At 37.7% G+C, this 25,000-nt stretch overlaps 2 protein-coding genes across 10 annotated transcripts in view; one reads left to right on the top strand and one right to left on the bottom strand.

Moving 5' to 3' along the window:
• LOC106880593 (uncharacterized) overlaps positions 1-11,805 on the top strand; it is a 17,316-nt gene extending 5,511 nt beyond the window's left edge. For 2 of the 3 annotated variants that reach the window (XM_089365652.1, XM_089365654.1), the window contains exons 4-8: positions 545-632; positions 1,229-1,396; positions 2,252-2,358; positions 3,848-4,161; positions 4,847-5,210. In XM_089365652.1, coding sequence (XP_089221778.1) covers positions 545-632; positions 1,229-1,396; positions 2,252-2,358; positions 3,848-4,161; positions 4,847-5,164 — 995 coding nt within the window. In that variant the 3' untranslated portion in view covers positions 5,165-5,210. Of the gene's footprint in view, positions 1-544; positions 633-1,228; positions 1,397-2,251; positions 2,359-3,847; positions 4,162-4,846; positions 5,211-11,525 lie in introns of those variants that run through there. The other variant, XM_089365653.1, reaches the window with a different exon arrangement.
• LOC106880595 (malonyl-CoA decarboxylase, mitochondrial) overlaps positions 6,767-25,000 on the bottom strand; it is a 35,130-nt gene continuing 16,896 nt past the window's right edge. For 4 of the 7 annotated variants that reach the window (XM_052974248.2, XM_052974247.2, XM_052974246.2 and 1 more), the window contains exons 2-10: positions 16,766-16,903; positions 15,543-15,683; positions 14,907-15,044; positions 13,266-13,418; positions 11,843-12,007; positions 11,240-11,369; positions 10,522-10,680; positions 8,312-8,545; positions 6,767-7,771 (exon numbers count right to left, since the gene is read on the bottom strand). In XM_052974248.2, the coding sequence (XP_052830208.1) occupies positions 7,533-7,771; positions 8,312-8,545; positions 10,522-10,680; positions 11,240-11,369; positions 11,843-12,007; positions 13,266-13,418; positions 14,907-15,044; positions 15,543-15,683; positions 16,766-16,852 (1,446 nt within the window). In that variant the 5' untranslated portion in view covers positions 16,853-16,903 and the 3' untranslated portion in view covers positions 6,767-7,532. Of the gene's footprint in view, positions 7,772-8,311; positions 8,546-10,521; positions 10,681-11,239; positions 11,370-11,842; positions 12,008-13,265; positions 13,419-14,906; positions 15,045-15,542; positions 15,684-16,076; positions 16,199-16,765; positions 16,904-25,000 lie in introns of those variants that run through there. The other 3 variants (XM_089365649.1, XM_089365650.1, XM_089365651.1) reach the window with 2 other exon arrangements.

The raw sequence follows: 25,000 nt of genomic DNA, 5'->3' as shown, positions 1-25,000 counted from the left end.
TGTAGATGGAAACTGAAAGCCCATCATGTGTGTGTGCGTATATATATATATATATATATATATATATATATATATAAGATCCTGTCACAGGCATCACTTGATTTTTAATATCTCTGTTATGTGCTGCAAATGGCAAAATACTCCAAGATTCCATGATGGAATGAAGGCATGCGGATAGTAAGCTCTTTGAACGCCTACTGTAAGAGGCACCCCTCTGTGCTAAATGGGTGTAGGTCCCTAGTACAATTGAAAACCCCATCCATTTTGCTCATTTTGTTGAGAAGAGTCAAGCAATAGCATTGCTGAGAATCAAGTTGCAGGCATCACATTTATTTACATTTCTGTATATACACTTGTGTGTGTGTGTGTGTGGCTTCAGCTGAAGAGGCCGTTATGGATGGGAGTCGGTTTATTAAGCTTGCGTTATAAGATTGGATAGCTATTTCATTGTGGGGAAGCATTTGCAGAACAGAAAAAGAAAGCGGAGATGAATGGTGACACATGGACCAAAATTTATCTTCTGCATTTTGTATATCTCTTCCAGAGAAGCAACAACCAACTCCTTCAAAAGTAAAAGATGAACAAGAACAAGATGATGATGATGATGATAATCCGGTTGAAGAAAAGGAAGTGTATCCTTTCTCTTTACTTTTTCTCTTCTTTTTTATTTCTAAAGTATCCTTTTTTCTTTAAAAAATTTTTTTTTCTGTATATTCATTTATTTAGTGGAGGTGCAATGGCCCAGTGGTTAGGGCAGTGGACTCGCGGTCATAGGATCGTGGTTTCGATTCCCAGACCAGGCATTGTGAGTGTTTATTGAGCGAAGACACCTAAAGCTCCACGAGGCTCCAGCAGGGGGTGGTGGTGAACCCTGCTGTACTCTTTCACCACAACTTTCTCTCACTCTTACTTCCTGTTTCTGTTGTACCTGTAATTCAAAGGGTCAGCCTTGTCACGCTGAATATCCCCGAGAACTATGTTAAGGGTACACGTGTCTGTGGAGTATTCAGCTACTTGCACGTTAATTTCACAAGCAAGCTGTTCCGTTGATCGGATCAACTGGAACCCCCTCAACGTTGTAAGCAACGGAGTGCCAACAACAACAACAATTCATTTATTTATATATTTTTTTGATTTATTTTGAACCCGTGTGAAATATTCTGATTCACATGGCCCCTCAGATTACTCTCCGTGCACCCTTAATTATTTCCCTTAACCCTGTTGCTAGTTCTACCCCTGAGAATGTATCCAATAATGATGAGCCAGATGAGAAAGAATCTCCACAGACGCCACAGTTGAAAGATTTTGGAGTCAGCCATTATACAATTGCTCAGTTGCAGAAACCCAACAACACTTGTAATAATTATAACGAGTCTTACTCTAATTACAACAACCAGTAAGAGAGATCAGATTCTTTTTGTTATTTTATTGTGATTTTTAATGTCTAGTGTGAGTGAAAGTGATTCAGAAAACAATTATAATAATAATATTTTTTATTATAAATGATCCCAACATTCTTTTTACTTTACATAAAATATTCTTTACATTCTGCTGTTGCTTTATTGCCATTTATTTACGAGTATTATAAATTTTATAGGTAAAATATGTTTTTAAAAACAAATTACTGTTTATAACATTGCTACTATGGGGAAATTGTTGCTCTGCTTTAGGAGCGGCCTCCAGGACCAAATTAACACGTATATCATGGTGTATATATATATATATATATATATATGTGTGTGTGTGTAAGATCCTATACATGTTTTCTGCTTGTTCATACCAATTATGAATTCCTATTTATATTGTTCTTCATATTAATATTCGTAACGTATTTCCTACATTGTAATGAAACTAGAAATATACAAAACTTTCCAGTTTTTGTTATGGTAATTGTGTGTGTGTGTGTGTGTCTTTGTGTTTGTCCCCTATCTCTGCTTGACAACCAGTGTTGGTTTGTTTACATCCTCTTTTTCGTTTGGCAAAAGTGCCCTATAGAATAAGTACCAGGCTTAAAAAAAATTTTAAAACTGTGGTCAGTATGTTCAACTAAACCATACCAGGATGTGCCCCAGCATGGCCACAGTCCAATAAGTAACAAGTAAACACTTAAACATATATATACCAAGCAGAGATGTATTATTCTCCTGTTCCCAAAACCAATTCCCTTTTAATAATCCAAGAATGCAGTTCTTATTGTCTCAAGATAAAAAATGTCTTGTCAAAAATGGTTTCATTCTGGTTTCCTTTCCAGTGTTTCTACACCAGCCGATTTCCGACATAATGGTTTATTCATGTCTCCAAGTGTCCTGGGTAAAATTCCACCTCTTTTCACACCAGACACAAGCGTACTTAGATATGGTAAATATTGTTTGGGTTTGTTTTCTTTACAAAATCTTCTGCCACCACCACCACCACCACCGCTACAACTACTAATACCATCATTACCAACAATACTACTACCTCTATCTCCACCACTACTATCACCAACACCACCACTACTACTACCAGTCCTCAGCCAAACCACCCAACCCATGCCAGCATGGAAAGCAGACGTTAAATGATGATGATGATGATGTAGCTGATCTGCCTTCCTTTTCTATCTCATTTACAAGGTTTGAAACACGATTTCAGAGACACACACACACTCTCTCTCTCTCCCCCTCATCTCTATAAGTCTTGATGTCATCCGGAATACCAGCCAACCACAGATTATTCGCTCCAGTTCTTATTAGACATGCTTCACTTACTGGGTTGTTGCTATGGTGACCGACTGTTGTGGCTTCATATACAGTCAATCAGACAGACAGACAGACATAGCCAATCCATATATGCATGACTGTAAACAATGTGAATAATGAATAAGTAGGATGAGTGGCATCGCATACTTGCAGAGTATATTTGACTAAACACACACACACACACACACACACACATATAAAGGAACTGTTGTGAGTGTTTGTGACTGCTAAAAATAGCAGCCAAATTTCAAATCACATCTTATCGGCTTAAATGAAATCACACATCGGTGATGTAGTCCAAAATGAACCGTGTCTGAATAAAAGGCATGATGGTCACAGATGGAACCCTTTTGATTGACGATTTCTTGAATGAGAGCTAAACAATAGCATAATTATAACTGTCCCCTCTGTCTCTCTCCTTCATCTCCCACATCTACCTGTTTCTTTTATTGTCCCCTTTTACCATTATCCTGGTCTTTCTTGTAGAGACAGGTGTTAGAGAGGATTTGCTGGAACTAAGGTTCACTCAGTGCTGCAAAGGAGAGAAAACATGTTGCCAAAACCTTGTCATAAGCTGCTGAGAAAACAAAACCATTACGTCCGGTTCAAGATAGAGGACAGGTGGTGCAGCAAGATCAGGCCTTGAGGAGGACAGAAACATCTGGCCCAGAGTCACAACATCTGACTCAACAAAACTCTTGATATTTCCAGGCAGTTTTCTCACCTACATCAGTGGGTGACCCCAGGCAGCTCTGGTGGAATGGTGAAACGGGGGCTAAAACACCTTCAGAGCTGCTTCACCACCTGAAGAAAAATTAACTGCATTCAAAGACAGAACACAGTAGCATTCTCGACTCACAAATGTTTACCCCAAAATGCTGTCCCCTTCCTGTTGCAACCTCCGGCTGTCTCCTTTATCACTCTTCTCTTGTCCCCTCCAGCTGACTCCTTCAGTCACTTTCTTTTTCTGTCTCCTTATCCTCTTCTTGCCTTTGTTTTATCATGTCTCACTTCCTTCCATCTAATTTCTGACTCCAAACTCGGTTTCCCCTAATTTGAATAATTTAAGGCAAATCTAAAAAAATAGTGATTATTTGTTTCTGTTGAAGGTACCAAGTTGTATAAGACTCCAAATTACATTGATGTGGTGAGTTTTTCAAGCCAAAAGAAAGCCCGCTTGGAAGAGAAGCCAAGCCACAGCATTCGTAAGAAGCTGGAGATGCCAATAAGTGAAGAACCATCCAGTAAGAAACAGAGTTTGGAACCACCACAGTTTAATAACAGTAACTCACAGCAGTACCTGGACTCTGATGTGTTCTTTCTGCCTTCAACACCACAATCAGGAAACAGGAAAATTTTGGTGAATTACTCAAAAGGCTATGCTGTTGGTGAATTACCAATGCATCCAGTCTTAACAACACGGGTAAGATTCTCTCACCTCATTGTCCTTGCTCTGAGAGTTCTCCTTCTTCATGCTTTTTGTGTTTTTTTAACCCTTTTGAGACCAACCTGTCTGAAACAGCCTCTGGCTCTCTACTGCAAATGTCTTGTTTACATAAGTTCTGAATTAAAATCTTCCACCAAACCTTAGTCACAATTTATGTTCCTAACACTAGCTTAATGATAACAAAGTTAAATTCTTTATTATATTTTAAATTAATTGAAAGAAACACAGAGCATCCCAACAGAAATTCAGTAATAAAAGGGTTAATGTGACATAAAGTGTTTTGCTCAAGAACACAATGTGCTGCCCAATGCAGGAATCAAACCCACAATTTAGTAATCATGAGTACAACATCCTAGCCACTGGGCCAGGCACCTTCAAATATATGTATACATACACACATATATATGTATTTATGTCTTGCAAGTTATTTACATGTGCTGGTGCCATGTAAAAAGCATCCTGTCCACACTGTAAAGTGGCTGGCATTTTGGAAGGGCATCCAGCTGTAAGAACCATACCAAAACAGACACAGAAGTCTGGCGTAGTCTTCTACCTGGCTGGTTCCTTGTCAAACCATCCAATCGGTGCTTGCATGGAAGGTGGACATTAAATGATGCTGATGATGAATGTATTTTATGTTCTATATTAATTTACATTTCAGACACTGAGGTCACATGCTTCAAAAGCAGACCAGCATGATAAATCTGTTGAGCTTCAAAACCCAGAAACACCAAAATTGGAGATTGTGAAAGAGCTCGATTTACCAACCCCTCCTTTACTTCATACAACCTTCATAAGTACGGAACCAGGCTCAATACGCAAAGGATCCAAGAGTTTTCTGCCAAACTCATCTCTCTTCCTCGGAACTGGTAAAGAGAATTTAGCAGATGTGGATTTTATTCCAGAAGCTCCAAAACTGAATATGAACTATGACAGTAAGTGCCGCAGGACTAGAACCAAGAAAGAATTGCCACTTTGAGACATGAAAGAAAAAAAGGAAAATAAAAACAAACAAGTAAAACGAATCTAAAATATTTTTTACTCTTTAATAAATTCTTTGTTTCATTAGCTGTTCTAATAAATGTAATTCCAAGACCTTCATCAGAAGGTCTGTGGGTTAAAATGTCAGCTTCCCAGCCACATGGTTTCAGTTTTAGCCTAAATGCAGGGCACTTTGGACAAGTGGCCTCTACTATGGCTCCTGGCCAATTAAAAAGCCTGTGTGAATGGATTTGGTAAACAGAAAAATCTGAAAGAATACTGTTGTGTGTGTGTGTATATATCATCATTGTTTAACGTCCATTTTCCATGCTGGCATGGGTTGGACGGTTTGACTGAGGACTGGCAAACCGGTAGGCTGCACTTGGCTCAAATCTGATCTGGCAAGACTTCTATGGCTGGATGCCCTTCCAAACGCCAACCACTCTGAGAGTGTAAGAGTGTAATGGGTACATTTTTGGTTTTTACCCTACCAAATTCTGGTGCCTCAAACATTTTAAGTACCACATTTAATCTTTTCATTAAATCTATATTATTATTATTATATATATATAGTTTGCTTCCTAACCACGTGATCTCGGGTTCAGTCCCATTACAGGGTTCCTTGGACGAATGTCTTGTACGATATTTGTTGTTCATATTCATGATTCTCACAGTTATCTCCCTTAACTCGTATTCTTTATATGTTATGTTGTTTGGTGCATATATGGTTACGTGGTTACTGCATGGTGGCTTGGGGAGGGAACTCTCCTATGGCCCCCTCACCAGCCGATGCCTTTGGAATGGATTTAAAAGGCAGAAACCACATGGAAGCCCATGGTGTAAGTTTCATCACCGTAGTCATCATTTAACATCTACTTTCCATGCTGGCATGAGTTGGACGGTTTGACAAGAGCTGAAGGGCTGTTCTGCCTCCATGTCTGTTTTGGCTTTGTTTTCTACATCAGGATGCCCTCCTTAATGCCAACCACTTTACATAGTGTCGTGGGTGCTTATACGCAGCACCAGCATGGATTGCTTTTTACAAGGCACCAGCACCCACAAGCCTGCAAGATTAGAAATGCTCAGCTCGAGAGGGATGCAGGGACAAGCCTGTATGCAAGGACCACCACATATTTACTTAGTGTGACATGTCTTCTTAAGCACAGCAAACTGCCAGAAGTCTCAGTCTCCTGTCATCCTCAGCCCTACCCCTATTTATCATTTTAATGTCCATTTGTCCAAGCTTGCATGGAGATACGATAGTTTGACCAAAAGAACTGGCTATTGCAAGCAAAAATAAATATTGCAAAAAAAAAAATGCATTTGGCCAAATTTGGACATACAGCAGTTTAACATAATAGCAACGATATGTATACAACACGCTTTTTTTCATTTTCTGTTTCCCAAAGCCACTTTGGACAGCCTAAGGCTATAAAAGAAGACACTTGCCCCAAGGTGCTGTGTAGTGAAACCAAAATGAAAACTATGAACGGATCGCCTTAATCCACAGTTGTGCCTCTGCCCATGTGTGTGTATATAATACAAGATTTGTCCTTTGTTGATGTGTGTGTATATATAATGTGTTTATAACAATTCAACACTTATTTTACAATGAAATTTACTTAACGAAAATACAATTATTAAATCAAGATATTATAATGCATGCATTTTCATTGCACAGTATTTGTTACATGTTAACCTCATTATACAAAAGTATTTCAATGTCCGAGTCCATGTAATTTCAAATCATGTTTCATTTTATTTGATTCTTAAAGAAAACCTTTAGAAGTGAGTGTGTGTGTGTGTGTGCTACAGGTTTGAAATCAGGATGTTGAATGCAACGGTATTAAACTAGACTTATCCACTGAAGGAACAGTTTATATTTTTAGTCTTTAGTCATCAGTTTTTTTATGTTATTCTTATTAATCTATTCCCCCACCCCACCTTCCACGTATTTTATTGTCACATCTGCATCAATCATTAGTCCATCCATATATCTCAGTCATATTCCATACACCTTTGTTAATTCATTATCCACAGTAGAAGGTTGTTACATCAGATATACCAACTCCCCCCCCTCTCTCTCTCTCTATATATATATATATATATATATCGCACTGCACAACCTGTTGTTTACTTATGTATGCATACACACACACACACACATATGTACATGTATGTATATATTTATGTATGCATGTGTATGTATATATATATATATATATATATAATCAGTAATCCTAGAAAGGTTATGGTTATGTAGTTGAGTTCTTCAGGAACCTGTAAGTTGCATTCTCCATCAAATACACACACACACACGTGTCTGTGTGTGATTGAGTATATGCATGTAGGTGTGTGTGTGTGTCTTAAACTGGAGCATTGTCTGTGGAAAAATCTTTCTTCACATCAGCCACCAAATCTGTTACTTGACTGGAAGCTGGGATCTGTTGACACTCCAAATAGTTGAGACTGTTCTTTTCAGACTCGTCTAAGAAATATCTGTAGTTGACCATCATGCTACAAGATTGTCCTAGACCCCTTGGAGAAACATCAGCCAACCAGTTGAGACGCCATAAGACGGCACCATTGCCTAAATGGAAATTTGCTGTAAAAAGAAAAGAAATTAAGAAAATTATAAAAAAATAATACTAGTTTTAATTCTGACACAAGCATTTTTAAGGAAGTGAGTTAATTGCATCTAACCTAGCACTGGTACAGACCTCCAAAAGAATTAAATTCCAATATAATCGAAAGCTACTCTGTCGGAAAGGTATTTACACAAGGTTTCAATGTAAAATATTTTTTCTGAAAGTTATGAAGAAACAAAGTTGGGTGGGTGAGGCACTTCCGCAGTTAAACATAAACCTACTTGCATTCGAATCTATGAATGTATTAAAAACGAACATGATGTATATGTCATTGTTTTAATTATGTCTGCTGGCTGTTCACTTTACACCTGATCATTTAGTATCAAATAAATATTCGATAATATAATATTAATATAATTATTACAAGAATCATTATAATGGGATTTGTAGAAAAGTCTTTCAGGAAAGATAATTATATGACAAGACCCAGTGCTTACCTCCCTTATTCCTTGAATTAATATTGGGAAACCGGTGATAAAAGGAAAGCTACTACTCACCAACAGGATTTAAAGCATATCCTCTCCGTTTTTCAACATACAGGTACTGTGCACATAGTCTCATTAGTGGGTTCTTTAATAAAACGTTCAACTGTTCTTCCTGGTACCAGGAATTTGTTTGAAGTGTCTTCTTCAGTTTTTCAAGTCCTGCCATAGTATTAAGATCAAAATAACCACGCAGATTATATATATCTTCTTGAGCAAAGAGGGACATGTCCATTTGTTCTCCGAGATCTGGGAAGTGAAATAGAAATAAAGGGAAATAAGGTAAACATAAAATGATGGAATAGGGAAGCCATCAGCTTTCTTTTTATTAAAACCAAGAGTCATCAAGACATGCATAAGATAGGCTTCAACACAGTTTCCACCAATGAAATTCACCCACAAGGCATAAATTGTGTTGGGGCTAGAGTAGAAATCACTTGCATAAGTCGTCATGCAGTGGGATTGAACTTGAAACCACATGATTGAGAAGCAAACCTTCTTAATGACACAGTCATGCTTGTATTCAGTTATGAACAGACAGTTAATTATCAACTGTCTCCATGGTAATTAAACATAAACCATACCTCAGTGTTTAAATTATGCAATGGAATACTTTAAAGAGAATTTTTGCTCTGGCATGGCCACTTTCCAATAATTAAAACCAATACAAATGCTAATAATTAAAATACCAGCATAAAGAGACGTAGACAGGAAGTATATAATCAATAACCTAGATTCAGGATATATAATTAATTACTTTGACAATTGTATAAAATCTTGTATATATAGCAATAATGACATGTATTTATAGCAATTTTAGTTTATATTAATGTATATATATAGCAGTCCACATAATGAAGTGTACTTAAAATAGTGAGTATCTACAATGACATACATGTTGTTATGTGAGTCTATAGTCATACACACACACATATTGATCAAGGCTGTTCATCACTTTTTTGCATTCTACATAGAAATAGTTAAATTTGCCCTGTTTTTGTTGACCTCCAACATCGCCGTGAATGCTACATAATCAGCATGATGTGGAAAATATTCCATCAGCATTGCCCAAATGATGTTGGCATCACCTTTAAGATACACTCAAGGCTTGAGCCCTGTGCTATCCACCCACAACGTAAATCACACGCGCATCTCAACAAAAATATGGCACAATTATTGCAACTCCATTGGCCCCGCTCTCTTTAACATTTCACCAAAACTTATTCAAACAGAAACAGACCACAAAGTTCAAGAAGTCTTTGGAAAAATTCCTTCAAGAAATTTCAGATAAACCTCCAACATCTGGATATGTCTCTGTAAACAATAACTCTCTACTTAAGTGGCCCATGTTGTCCAATTCCTGATTTGAATAACTTCGCCAGGTGGTGCTATTGGCGTGGGCCAAGGAGCGGCTGTATGGTAAGTAGCTTGCTTACCAACCACATGACTTCAGGTTCAGTCCCACTGCGTGGCACCTTGGAAAAGTGTCTTCTACTATAGCCTCAGGCCAACCAAAGCCCTGTGAGTGAATTTGGTAGACGGAAACTGAAAGAAGCCCGTCATATATATATGTGTGTGTGTGTTTGTGTGTCTGTGTTTGTCCCCGTATCATCGCTTGACAACTGATGCTCATGCGTTTATGTCCTCGTAAATTAACGGTTCGGCAAAAGACACTGAAAGAATAAGTCCTGGGCTCGATTTGTTCGACTAAAGGCAGTGCTCCAGCATGGCCACAGTCAAATGAGTGAAACAAGTAAAAGAATAAAAGAGTAACCGTTTTGTTCAGCATGCTAACAATTCTGCCATCTTACCACTCAGTATTATAAGTCATAACATCATCATCATCATCACTGTCGTCGTCATCGTTTATCGTCCACTTTCCATGCTGGCATGGGTTGGACGGTTTGACTGAGGGCTGGCAAGCCAGAAGGCTGCACCAGGCTCCAATATGATCTGGCAGAGTTTCTACAGCTGGATGCCCTTCCTAACGCCAACCACTCCGAGAGTGTATGTTTATATAAACATGTGTATTTATAATGATATGTATTCATAACAGTGTATGTTTGTATAATGATGTGTAATTACAACAGTGTTAATGAGTGTTCTGTTATCATCAAGAGAAACAAAGCATCGTTAAACTTCCACCCCCACCTCATGCTCTCATCCTAAAATTCAAGGACGACGATAATGGAAAAAAGAAAAAGAAGAACCAAAAGGTTCCTTACGCATGAGCTGAATCTTCTTTGTAATCTCTTTGAGGAGCCAATCTCTAAAACCAGGAACTGGAGATAAACTTGTGAAAACTGACATGTGTGGGAATTCTGCTTGCAGCTCTCGCACTACTCGTTTGATCAAGTAATTTCCAAGGTCAACACTTTGCAGACCTATAAAACAACAACAACAAATAATAATAATGATAATGATAATGATAAAAAAACATTTGCAATTCTGAGAATTTGGAATATGAAAACTGTAAATGTTGCGCCTGTAATAATTGGTGCATCATTAGGGATTGTAAGTAATGATATAAACAAATGGTTGGAGGAGACTGGAATGGAATGTCCTGTTCAGTTTCAAGAGAAAGCTTGTTTGTTATGGACAGGAAAGATTATCAGAACTGTCTTGATCACTTGAAAGATTGTTGAAAGTGCGGGGGGCAATGTATCAGTTATGCGCTGGAGTCAATTGTATTCAACTAGCCCCACCTTCCCCACAATCTCAGGCCTTGTTTCTGTATTAGAAAGGATTATTATTATTATTATTATTATTATTATTATTATTATTATTATTGAAGGCAGAATCATTAGCAAGCCAGGTGAAATGTTTGGTGGCATTTCATCTGGCTCCTTACATTCTGAGTTCAAATCCCTTTTGGGGTCAATAAAAAAAGTACCAGTTGCATGCTGAGCTCAAAGTGAAAAGCAGAAAGGAATTTATAAATACCTTTTTGGGTGGATGTGATGGAATAAAATACAGCAGTTGAAATATCATCAGTTAATTCTGTCTCGGGATCGTCTTCCAGGGGAACTGTTTCAACTGATGTGCTCCGACGGATGTTTGATTTAATTATAGACTGAAAAAAGGTAAGAAAGAAAAAAAACTGAAAATGATCATTCTTTCATCGACCAATTCTCTTCTACTATAAGTGTCATCGTTTCAATGTCCACTTTTCTATGCTTGCATGAATCAGATGGAATTTGTTGGAGCAGATGTTTTTTTTTTTTTACAGCTGGATGCCTTTCCTGTTGCTAATCCTCATGCGTTCCCCAGCTAAGTAATATTTCCCCATGGCCAGACATGATTTCGCAGAAGGCTAGAAATGAAGGACACTGCTTGTATGATAGTGGCACTCATATACAACTTCCATACAATGTCAACACAAGGTCACACACACACACAATGAGCTTCTTCCAGTTTTTGTCTACAAAATCTGCTCAGAAGGATTTGGTTGGCTAGGAGCTATAGTAGAAGACATTTTCTAAGAGGTACCAAGTTGTGGGACTGAACCAAAATTTGATGTAGTTCCCTCTACTATCAATTACTTACATGAATGCTTGATGGGATTGTATCTGTGAGGGCCGTGTGGAGCACAACAACTGGCTCCCTTGGCATAGCATTGTGAATGAATACGAAACAACGTCGGTAGGAGCCAACACGGCGTTTCAGGTCGGTCCAGTTTCGAATTGGATGGACAGCTTCATACTCGGAGATCTATGGAAAACAAAAAGCAAAAATCATTCATTCAGTTATTCATACATAGAGAAAGAGAGATAAACTTATAGATAGATACTCACACACACATAGATATAAAAAGCTAAAAACAACATACTACAAGTGTAAAAGTGTGTTGAAACAATTGTAGAGATTTTAAATAAAGAATATCATTCGATCCATCTTCTATTATTAATACAAATATGTGTGTGTGTATGTTACCCCCCCCCCCCCCCCATGATCTGTATAATCATTTGTCCTGAAATCCTGTACAGCCTCATGTAACCTCACGTATTCTCATCCAAAATGGAGACAAGTACTGTTCTCATGCAGCAGGCTTGAAAGTTGTTAAGAGATCACTCTCTACATGAAACCACTGGCAACCTTGTTAATCCGCAAATAAAAGAACACACACACACCTGACATGTTTTCACACTATCAACCAACCTGTCAGTACCTAGTACCGAATTGAATTACAGTATTTCTCTGGAGATCTGATGTTTCAACCCTTTTATGCGGTTATTTACATTACAATTATCACATAAAACACCAGTATTCACTAGTGAAATGTGTGTAAGCTTAAGTAATTCATGATGTTGTACTGAACACTTAATCCGATTCTCTTGTTTCATTCTGTTGACAACCGACATTGGTGTGTTTACGTACCCGTAACTTAGTGGTTCAGTAAAAGAGGCCAATAGAATAGATACTAGGCTTACAAAGAATTGTTCAACTAAAGGCGGTGCTCCAGCATGGCCACAGTCAAAATGACTGAAACAAGTAAAAGAATATATATATATATATATATACATATCAGGGACATGCCACCTAGGTAGGCAATGTCTACCTTGAATAAAGTAGATCGATAGCAATATTTTGCTTTTATGGCAAAATATGCACCTAATTCAATAAAATTATGGAGGTTACTCTGATTACTGTGCATAAAATGCAAAATATTTTATTCTTTTGTAGATTAGGTAGGCATAATTTGCCCCTACCTTTCAATCTCAGTATTAAAGCTATACGCATAGTACTGCTGTAGTATACGTGCTGCGTACATTCCTACAACACTGTTTTCTTTATTTGCTATAAAGGCAGAAGTAAATCTGCCTTCAACTCAGTTGCATGCCTGTGTTTCGCTTATTTTTTGTTGCATACAGGGATCGATCTAATTGACTGACTCCCCACCCAAAAAATTTCAGGCTTTGTGTTTTGATTAGAAAAGATTATAAGTTAAAAGTTGGAGGGAGAGACGTACCTTCTGTACCATATCACATGGTGACTGCCAGGTAATTCTTTGTAAATTTAATAAACCCACAGAAAACCAGAGACTCAGTAATTCTCGGAGTGAATAGTTTAAGATCCGTAGATGGGGACTGTCTTGGTTTAAACCAGTCACTGTCATTTCATGCTGCAATCAAGAAAACGATTTTAATTTTATATATATATCATCATCATCATCATCGTTTAACGTCCGCTTTCCATGCTAGCATGGGTTGGACGACTTGACCGAGGACTGGTGAAACCGGATGGCAACACCAGGCTCCAATCTAAATTTGGCAGAGTTTCTACAGCTGGATGCCCTTCCTAACGCCAACCACTCAGAGAGTGTAGTAGGTGCTTTTACGTGTCACCTGCACGAAGGCCAGTCAGGCGATACTGGCAACGGCCACGCTCGAAATGGTGTCTTTTATGTGCCACCCGCACAAGCCAGTCCAGGGGCACTGGCAACGATCTCGCTCGAAAATCCTACGGAGGCCAGTCAGGCGGTACTGGCAACGGCCACGCTCAAAATGGTGCATCTTATGTGCCACCCGCACAAGAGCCAGTCCAGGGGCACTGGCAACGATTTTACTTGGCTTGCCGGGTCTTCTCACGCACAGCATATTTCCAAAGGTCTCGGTCAGTAGTCATCGCCTCGGTGAGGCCCAATGTACGAAGGTCTTGCCTCACCGCCTCAGCCCAGGTCTTCCTGGGCCTACCTCTTCCACGGGTTCCCTCAACTGTTAGGGTGTGGCACTTTTTCACGCAGCTATCCTCATCCATTCTCACCACATGACCATACCAGCGCAATCGTCTCTCTTGCACACCACAACTGATGCTTCTAATGTTCAGCTTTTCTCTCAAGATACTTACACTCTGACGGGTATTCACATTGACATTACACATCCAACGGAGCATACTGGCTTCATTCCTTGCGAGCTTACGTATGTCCTCAGCAGTTACAGCCCATGTTTCACTGCCATGTAGCATGGCTGTTCGTACACATGCGTCATACAGTCTGCCTTTTACTCTGAGTGAGAGTCCCTTTGTCGCCAGCAGGGGTAAGAGCTCTCTAAACTTTGCCCAGGCTATTCTTATTCTAGCAGCTACACTTTCAGTGCACCCACATATATATATATATATATATATATATATATATATATATATATGTGTGAGCACATATGTGGATACGTGTGATTATATAAATTTGAAAAATTTCATATTAATAACCTGGAGTTAGAAAGCAATGAACTTGTTTCGGAATAAAGCATTAGTTGAGTACAGAATGTAATAAAAGATAAGGGAAGTAGATATTATGTAATGAACTTCATAAGCTTACAGCTGTTTCTGCTATTAGGTGCAGTCCACTCAGAGCTGAGTGCCTGTGCTTCACCTGACAGCTCCTTCAGAGCTTCAAAAACAAGGTCGATAAATTAAGTACCAGTTGCATACTGGAGTCAATCTAATCAACTGGCCCCCTCCCCAAGTATTCCGGGCCTTGTGCCTAGAGTAGAAAAGACAAAAAAAAAATATTTCACTAGTTCCAAAGAAGATTCAAGATGAAAAAAAAAATGAATGCCATTTCTATGAGACTCGTACAAGAGAATAACTGAAAGAAAATTTTTTGTAGTCTTACCAAAACATCTCCTCGTAAATCAACCAAGAATTTCACGCCACCTTCAATACGACCAATATTGACAAACAGTTGCTTGTACTGCGGAGTGAGGGCATTGCGCAGCATTTCCCCAGCTTTCAATAAACTGAGTTCAGATGTCTGTACAGAAGAGAAACAGAACATGAGCACATGTATACATATAAATACACAAATACATATAATAAACATACACATATAGTACACATGGTTCCAGGTTCAGTCCCACTGCATGGCACCTTGGGCAAGTGTCTTCTACTATAGCCTTGGGCCGAGCAAACCCTTGTGAGTGGATTTGGTAGACAGAAACTAAAAAGAAGCCCATCATACATATATGTATGTGTTAGCACAGCAGGCGAAATGCTTAGCAGTATTACATGTCTTTATGTTCTGAGTTCAAATTCACTTGACAACTGACGTTGGTGTGTTTACGTCCCCATGACTTAGCGGTTCGGCAAAAGAGACTAGTAGAATAAGTACTAGGCTCACAAAGAATAAATCCTGGGGTTGATTTGTTCAACTAAAGGTAGTGCTCCAGCAGGGCCACAGTCAAATGACTGAAACAAATGAAAGAGAGCATTCTGTAAAGTTTTTAAAATTAAAGCTAAAAGCTGTACCTACCTTGGAACTTATGAAGTTCCTTGATGTTTTCATCACCAGTTCCTGATTTATGCCATAATCTCGAGATAAAATCTGAAGAAATACACTCTTCTCCTGGGGCATCAACTTCTCATAAAACGTGCAAAAGGCTTTACATTTTCTCTGAAGAAACAGAAACAAAGACAGCTTTAACGAATGGAATGCCACGTCTTACCAAACTGCAGGTTCTAAAACAAGAAAAAGCAGGAGCCAACGATGGTAGCGTGTACATGATTGATCAATTAATCTACAGCCCAAACTTCCTGTCTTAAATATGGTAAAACACATCAGACAATGTACTCTTAGATAAACTATGCATGAAAGAAAACACAGGATGGTCATGACACAGATATTCTTGATCATGGATTTTCTTGATTAGGGCCAATTTGGGGCAAAATAATAATAACAGGGGCTGCAATAAGGGTGGAGCACTTGCAGAAACTTGGAATGAAATGACACAACAACAAAAATAAACGATCGTGATAAGAAAGGAGAATGTAACAAGGAGTAACACACAGTGAGGATGGGTTACAATGTAACAAATTGCAGGTAATTCAGGTGAGTCAACAACTAACTGCCAATCGTCGTCGAATAACAGAGATCTACCACACACAAACACATACACAAACGTGTGTTCGTGTGCTCTGTTCCAATTGCTTCTAGTAGTCACTTCAGATAACGAAACACAATGGCACAAACTGTGTCACAAGGTCACATGTTATATGCAAGTCACAGCATCGCTCCTTTTAAAATGTTACAAGAACAATGGAATACTTCAGCAAAAAAATCCATTGTTCTCCTCTTTATATATACACACACACACACATGCATGTGCACATATACACATGCGCATGCACACACATGTACATGCACACACATGTACATGCACATACACATACATGTGCATGCATGCACACAAGCATACATGAGGTACAGACAAACATATTTATAACCACCAACACACACCACATGTAAACACACATACACACACAACTCATATACATACATACACGCATACCAATGTATACACAGATATATATATAAAGACCAATGCACGCCAAACACCAACACATACAAACACACTTTTTATTCTTTTTATATATATATGTAAAGATCAGGTGTCACACAGTGGGACTGAACCCAAAACCATGGGCCCATTGTGAAACCATGAAGAAAATGAACAACACAAAGAGAAAATAATTCACCTCAGAATTGGCTAACGGTCCAACTTCCTTCAAATGGAATATATCTTCCAGGAAGAGCAGGATTCGACCAGACTTTGTGGCTTGCATATTCCAAACTGAGCGTACTCTGAGTCTAATCACCGGATTGAAATAACACACCTATGTAGACAGGGGGGAAAAAAATCAAAATAAAGTAAGATTTCATTTATATTTTAACAAAAATATTGACAATAACCTCAATTGGAAAATTACTATTTTTAAATCTCACAACAAGAGATATTCAGCAAGGGTACTTTGTAGTAAAGATTGTTTGCCAACATAACATGGCAGTCCTGGTTTAGGACGAATGTTGCTGTAATTTAGCCCCAGGAGACATCGTCTCCAGCTGGCTATATGACACGATCTGTGTCCTTATATTTGCTAGATTCCCTTGTTTGAAAATATAAGGACACAGATAGTGTCATATAGCCAGCTGTAAACACAGATGAAACGCCATTGAGCATTTTGTCCGGATTGCTAATGATTCTGCCAGTTTGCCACCTTTGTCCAATAAAAATAATGTCCACTCTACTTATTCTATTTATTCTGGGATATACTCCCCCACCGACCATCACCACCACCACCATCTTCTGCAGCTTAATACACCCTTGTTTTTTTTTTTATTATTATTCCTTTGTTTCCTTGTAGATCCAATTTTTCTACAAATACCTGCCAGGTGGTTTAGATTCCAATAATATTGGAATTTAATAAGAGAAAAAATAATAAATAAACGGTAGGCTCGCATACATTACATCTACCAAATGAAACTTGAAATTTCTAAAACAAATCGTCATGTGTGTGTAGGTGCGCAAGTTTATTTTTCCCAAATTCCGATATAATCGCAATCTAGATAATCTGAAGCGTATTTGTAGAAAATTATATTAAAAAAATATCTTTTTCCTGGAAGTTATGAGGAAACAAAGTCGAGGTGGGGGCACACTTGTGTTGGCAAAACCAGCCCTAGACAAGTAAATTCACATCAAAGAAATTCCACCAGTGACCATCTCATCTTTCTAAGTAAATTTTTATTACGATCCATCCGTTACATGAGACTTCCGTAAATAGTAAACTTTTACCAGAAAAGAGCAGGAAATCGTGAATGGGGAGAATGTCAAGAACAGAAAGATTCTTTCACAGAAGTGAACAACCAGGAGGAGGAGTGGGTGTGTGGTAAGTAGCTTGCTTAGCAATCACATGGTTCCGGGTTCAGTCCCACTGCGTGACACCTTGGACAAGTGTCTTCTACTATAGCCACGGGCCGACCAAAGCCTTGCGAGTGGATTTGGTAGACGGAAACTGAAAGAAGCCCGTCGTATATATATGTATATGTTTGTGTATCTGTGCTTGTCCTCCCCAACATCGCTTGACAACTGATGCTGGTGTGTTTACGTCCCCGTAAATTAGCGGTTCGGCGAAAGAAAACGATAGAATAAGTACTAGGCTTACAAAGAATAAGTCCTGGGGTCGATTTGCTCGACTAAAGGCGGTGCTCCGGCATGGCCGCAGTCAAACGACTGTAACAAAACAAAAGAACCACCCAATTCCTTGTCGCCTTTTTCTCCATGAGAAGTTTACTATTTCGAAAGCCCTTGATCGGAACTTCGTCACACACAGACACACACACACTATCTTTTTTTATAACTGTAGAGTGTCATTTAAGAGAAATTTGGCTATTATTTCAAGCAGGTGCGACGATCACGCACAGACTTCTCTCATTGGTTCGTTTCAGTACCGAGGGGCGACGGAGGAAGGTTGATCTTCACTAATTTCTCTGGAAACCTGATCTGTTGGCTTATGCATCATTCGTTCTTCTATTTCTTTATATATCAGACAAGCAATTCTTAGAAACATCGTGAGTGGAACAAGACATAATACATGACACCTGATATTGCTAAATACAATTCAGTCGTGGTTGCCCTTCCTATCTTCCATAGCCCCAGTCATTAAGGCAAACCATAAAGTACTGCATGTGAAATAGTTAAAACTACAGTTTTCCACCGTATGACCTGTATTTAAAATTGTGTATACGTAACAGAAGATAAACATTAAACGATATAAGCTAAGTATTTTCTAATAAACTACGGCAACGTCTACAGCCGCCCCATGATAAACCAGGAACTGAGAAAAAACTTTGTTAAATTTATAATTTCACACCAGACTCGATTTCGGTAGTAAATAATTTTTTCCCCCGCGGTCTTTTGGGTGCAATCGTCTTAGTTGACCTCGTAAACTGTCAGAAATGCATTTTTTCTACGGAAAACAGAGGAGGTGGGGTGAAGCGGAACTTTGGAAAGTCCCCTTTCCGACCCCGTCTCCTGCATTTTTTTTTTTTTTTTCGTTGGATCGTTTTAATTGACCTCATGTGTGGGAAAACGGAGTGGGTGTGGCAGAACCTAGGGCAATCCTGTATATCTTCTGTCTGCGGATTTGTGCTGCAATCGATCCTTTACAGGCGATCTAGGAAGGGTGTATATAATTTTGCTGCCTCAATAAAAAGAATTGGTGCGGTATTTTTTTCTGTTTTCTGTAGCAGGGGTAACTAAATACCTGGCTAGTTACAGGTGTACATAGTTTGAACGAATACCCGGCCTTTTCATTCATTCTTTTAAATCTCGACAAAAACGTTCGATGTTTCGTGTGTGTAAGTGTGGAGTCAACAAAATTTTCTTTGTGCTTTATCATGTAATGTTGATAACCCGATGTTTGTATGTCTTTGTAAGCTGCCCAAGACTCACTGTAGGTAACTGAGCCAGGTTTGAGGTATTTTTGAATTAGTAGAAGCAATGTCGCTTTGTCACGCTTCTGACCCGTCAGAGGAACGACAAAGCGACGTTTACTAATCCGATCGATTCCAGCAAACAACCAAACGTAGACATTTTAATCAGAATATACAATCTGTAAATGGAATTAACTGTTTATATATATGAGGTCATTGAGACAATTACAACGAAAATTAAAAAACCGCGGGAGACGGAGTCGGGAAGGGGAATTTCCGAGGTTCCGCCCCACCTCCACCGTTTTCCGCAGAAAAAAATGCATTTCCGACAGTTTACGAGGTCAACTAAGTCGATTGCACCCAAAAGGATCGCGGGAAAATAATTATTTACTACCGAAATCGAATCTGGTGTGAAATTATAAATTTACCAAAACTTTAAGAGCTCTTTTTCATTGGGTGCCATGTTTACTTCATTAAATATCGGTTTCAAATTTTGGCACAAGGCCAGCAATTTTGAGGGCGGGTGATAATTCGATTACATCGATTCCCAGTGCTCAACTGGTATTTATTTTATCGATTCTGGAAAGATGAACGGCAAAGTCAACCTCGGCTGTGTTTGAACTCACAGTGTAAAGACAGATAAAACGTCGATAGGTACTTCGTAAAATATTAACACGGGTGACGGAAGTATAAAGTGAAACACACGCTCGCATACACACACACACACACACACACACACACACACACACACACACACAATATATCAGCTGGAAAAATTGGCAAGTTGGAGACCCTAGTCGAAAGACCCCTACAACACAAAATGTAGAGGTTCGTAATTAATGTTTGTAACGACAAGCATGGGAACTCGATTAGGTATTAATGGAGGGTAAAAAGCATGTTAAATTATCAAAACAAAAAATTATTCAAAATTAATTACATTCTGGCCATACGAAAGGCCTAATATGTATTTTATTTTCCTTTTAACTTTTGGTAATCAAATATAATTTCGTAAATGTTTGTGCCAAATTTTACAGATGCTATGCAGAATAAACAGCAAGGTGAAATTTCGGCTGGTCCATTCGTTGGGAGGGTTTTATTAAAATAATTTTTTTTTTTAAATCTTAGGAATGTGCATTGTTTAATAGAGTCAAGGAGATAACGTTCTGTCTGCCTAAGACAAGTAGATTTTGTTCTCAGCAGTGGGCTTTAAGAATATATTCCTAAATTAGGCCACGGCGCTCATGGGTAGCCTACGTGACTTGGTAATGCTTGCTAGCAACGCAAGATTAGCCATTAAGCAAAATAAGCACGTACTTATAGCATCAAAGGAAGGAGGTGACACCACAGAAATGGTAAATGGTTTATCTCTACTGTGTGCGAGTTGATAATAGAGTAATACTTAGAATTGCACTATTGTGCAAAATCTTCCTTTACTAACTAGAGATCCAAAAATGAACGACATCCTGAAAACACACAAACTCATCATATGCAAAAAGCAACACAAATCGCTAAAGAGACTACTAACAAATGCGAAGCTCTACAAAACCACGAAACCAACAGTTAAAAAATGTGGACGCTCAAACTGTGGAACCTGTCCCAACTTACTTGAAGGCTTGGATTTCCTTTTTAAAGAAATTAAAACTAGTTTCACTTGTGCCTCTGAGAACCTAATTTATGTCGGGTTGCGGACATAACTATATTGGACAGACGAGTATGACCTTGAGAAGGAGAACCACTCTACATAAAGAGTAAAGCCGTTTCCCGCAATACAGGCAAATTCCTCTCAGTGAACATATAGAAAAATGTGCAGATAACATCAAACCAAATTTCACAGTTTTCCCCTTCTTCAAGTGCAAAGACACAATCTCTCCACAAGAACGTTTAAATAAAGAAACTTTTTACATTGAAAAATACAGAACATGTCTTGATATGCACGTATAAATACTTTTGTCTTCTTACATATTCCAATTCACGATTACATCACCTATTTTTATGTGTGTGTGTGTGTGTGTACACATATATATTCACCTCCCCTTACCGAAAGCTGAACAGTTATCTCTCTTGCCCGTAACAACAATAATAACGACAGCCAATTACCTCCCCTTATTCTTCTACTTGTGAAGCCATTCAGTCGTAAATATCATCACACACAACATGGACAAAAATTTCTTCTTAAGAAAATACATATTCAAATAAGTAAACCATAATATCATGAATAGCAAAAGCGAAACCGGTCTATATATTAAAAACTATGTAAATGCGTGTATTTTCCTTTTTCTAAATTTTTTATATATATTACAACTTACCACGTGGGGATAATCGAAATTCCTCCATCTCTGTTACTACTATATATATATATATATATATATACTTTTCTTTCCTCTAGTTTCAGCTCAGAGCTGGGGCCATGCTTATGCACCGCCATTTTGTTAGACTGTTATTACTGAGAGCCTCCTCCAATATGTGGTGCTTGGTGAAGAATGGAGTTTGATGTAGCTACCTTCATTTGCACCTCTTGCCGTGAGGTAAGTTTATCTGGGACTCTCGACAGGAAGAGGTCCAGCCTTGATTTTAAAACGCCTACATCTACTTTGTGCAGGTTCCTCAAGCTCTTTGGGACAATATTAAAAAGCTGTGGGCCCCTGAAATCCAAGGTGTTGCAGTAACTGGTCCTGAAGCGTATTGACATTGCTGGGAACTTTGGCACTATGCAGTGTCATCCCGTTCTGGCATTGGTGTAGCTTTCAATGCCAAAATTTGGGATAATTCCTTCCAGGATCTTCCAGACATATATTACTGCATACCTCTCCCAAAATCTCTCCAGGGAGTAGAGTCTTAGCTGTTTCAGACTTTACCAGTAGCTGAGCAGTTGCAAAGAGACGATCATATATATATATATATATATATATATATGATCGGCTCCATTCATATATATATATTTATTTATTTATTTATTTATGTGTTTCAGCCAAGTGGCTGCGGTCATGCTGGTGCACCACCGTGACTTTCACGTTCCTCGCATGGCTCTTCTCCCCCACCTGACATGGTCCAATCAAGAGTTTTGATGGCACATCTGGTGTATAAGAGAATTTGACATAGCTGCCCTAAACTGCGTCTCATTACGAGCCATTGGTTCGTCTGGTACCGTGGAGAGGAAAGTGTCAAGTTTTGTCTTGAAGACCTCCACATCCGTGTCTTGCAGGTCTCTCAAATGTTTTGGCAGGGCATTGAAGAGCTGAGGTCCTCTGAAACCGAGGCTGCTGCAGTACCTTGTTCTTATGTGAGATGCAGTGGACGGCACCTTTGGCAATATATATATATATATATATACATACATAAATATACATACATATATATATATATATACATACATATATATATATATATGGACATGTGGTGAGAATGGAGGAGGATAGCTGCGTGAAAAAGTGCCACACCCTAACAGTTGAGGGAACCCGTGGAAGAGGTAGGCCCAGGAAGACCTGGGCTGAGGTGGTGAGGCAAGACCTTCGTACATTGGGCCTCACCGAGGCGATGACTACTGACCGAGACCTTTGGAAATGTGCTGTGCGTGAGAAGACCCGGCAAGCCAAGTAAGATCGTTGCAAGTGCCCCTGGACTGGTTCTTGTGCGGGTGGCACATGAGATGCACCATTTTGAGCGTGGCCGTTGCCAGTACCGCCTGACTGGCTCCTGTAGGATTTTCGAGCGAGATCGTTGCCAGTGCCCCTGGACTGGCTTGTGCGGGTGGCACATAAAAGACACCATTTCGAGCGTGGCCGTTTTCGTGCGGGTGACACGTAAAAGCACCCACTACACTCTCTGAGTGGTTGGCGTTAGGAAGGGCATCCAGCTGTAGAAACTCTGCCAAATCGGACTGGAGCCTGGTGTTGACAATAATATGCAGTTTAATGCTGAAAAATTCCAAGCCCTGCGCTACCAACGTCCAAAACTGAATATTAAACTTACAGAGTACACTGGTCCACAGGGAATTTCAATCCCAGAGCCTAAATCAGTGAAAGACCTGGGTATCGACATGAGTGATGATACCTCTTTCCAAGTGCACATTACCAGAATGGCAACAAAGTGCAGACGATTGGCTGGATGGATCCTGAGAACATTCAGAACCAGAGATAAGGAAACCATGATGATCCTCTGGAGGACATTCGTCCTCAGCCGCCTGGATTACTGCTCACAGCTGTGGTCACCCACCAGTCTGAAATTAACAGCAGACCTTGAAGCAATCCAGAAGAGATTCACAAAGAAGATTGTCTCTTTGCAACTGGTCAGCTACTGGGAAAGGCTGAAACAGCTAAGACTCTACTCCCTGGAGAGAAGGCGGGAGAGGTATGCAGTAATATACATCTGAAAGATCCTGGAAGGAATTGTGCCAAATTTTGGCATTGAAAGCTACACCAATGCCAGAACGGGACGGCACTGCATAGTGCCAAAGATCCCAGCAATGCCATCGCGCTTCAGGACCAGTTACTGCAACAGCTTGGGATTCAGGGGCCCACAGCTCTGAGCTGAAACTTTGAAATGAAATGGAAAAAAAATATATATATATGTATGTATATATATATATATATATATATATATATATATATATATATATATATATATAAATATATATATATATATATATATATATATATATAAATATATATATATATATAAATATATAAATATATATATATATATAAATATATATATATATATATATATATATATATATATATATATATATATAAATATATATATATATATATATAAATATATATATATATAAATATATATATATATAAATATATATATATATAAATATATATATATATATATATAAATATATATATATATAAATATATATATATATATATATAAATATATATATATATATATAAATATATATATATATATATAAATATATATATATATATATATATATATATATATATATATATATATATATATATATATATATATATATATATATATATATATATATATATATAAATATATATATATATATATATATATAAATATATATATATATATAAATATATATATATATATATATAAATATATATATATATATATATAAATATATATATATATATATAAATATATATATATATATATAAATATATATATATATATATATATATATATATATATATATATATATATATATATATATATAAATATATATATATATATATATATATATATATATATATATATATATAAATATATATATATATATATATAAATATATATAAATATATATATATATATATATATATAAATATATATATATATATATATATAAATATATATATATATATATATATAAATATATATATATATATATATATATAAATATATATATATATATATATATATATATATATATATATATATATATATATATATATATATAAATATAAATATATATATATATATATATATATATATATATATATATATATATATATAAATAT

The sequence above is a fragment of the Octopus bimaculoides genome, chromosome 18 (genome assembly GCF_046866305.1).
Source record: "Octopus bimaculoides isolate indiv1 chromosome 18, ASM4686630v1, whole genome shotgun sequence".
In the NCBI taxonomy this organism is placed as follows: Eukaryota; Metazoa; Mollusca; class Cephalopoda; order Octopoda; family Octopodidae; genus Octopus; species Octopus bimaculoides.
Note: the sequence above shows the minus strand (reverse complement) of the source record. Positions and strands in the feature narration are given on the sequence as shown.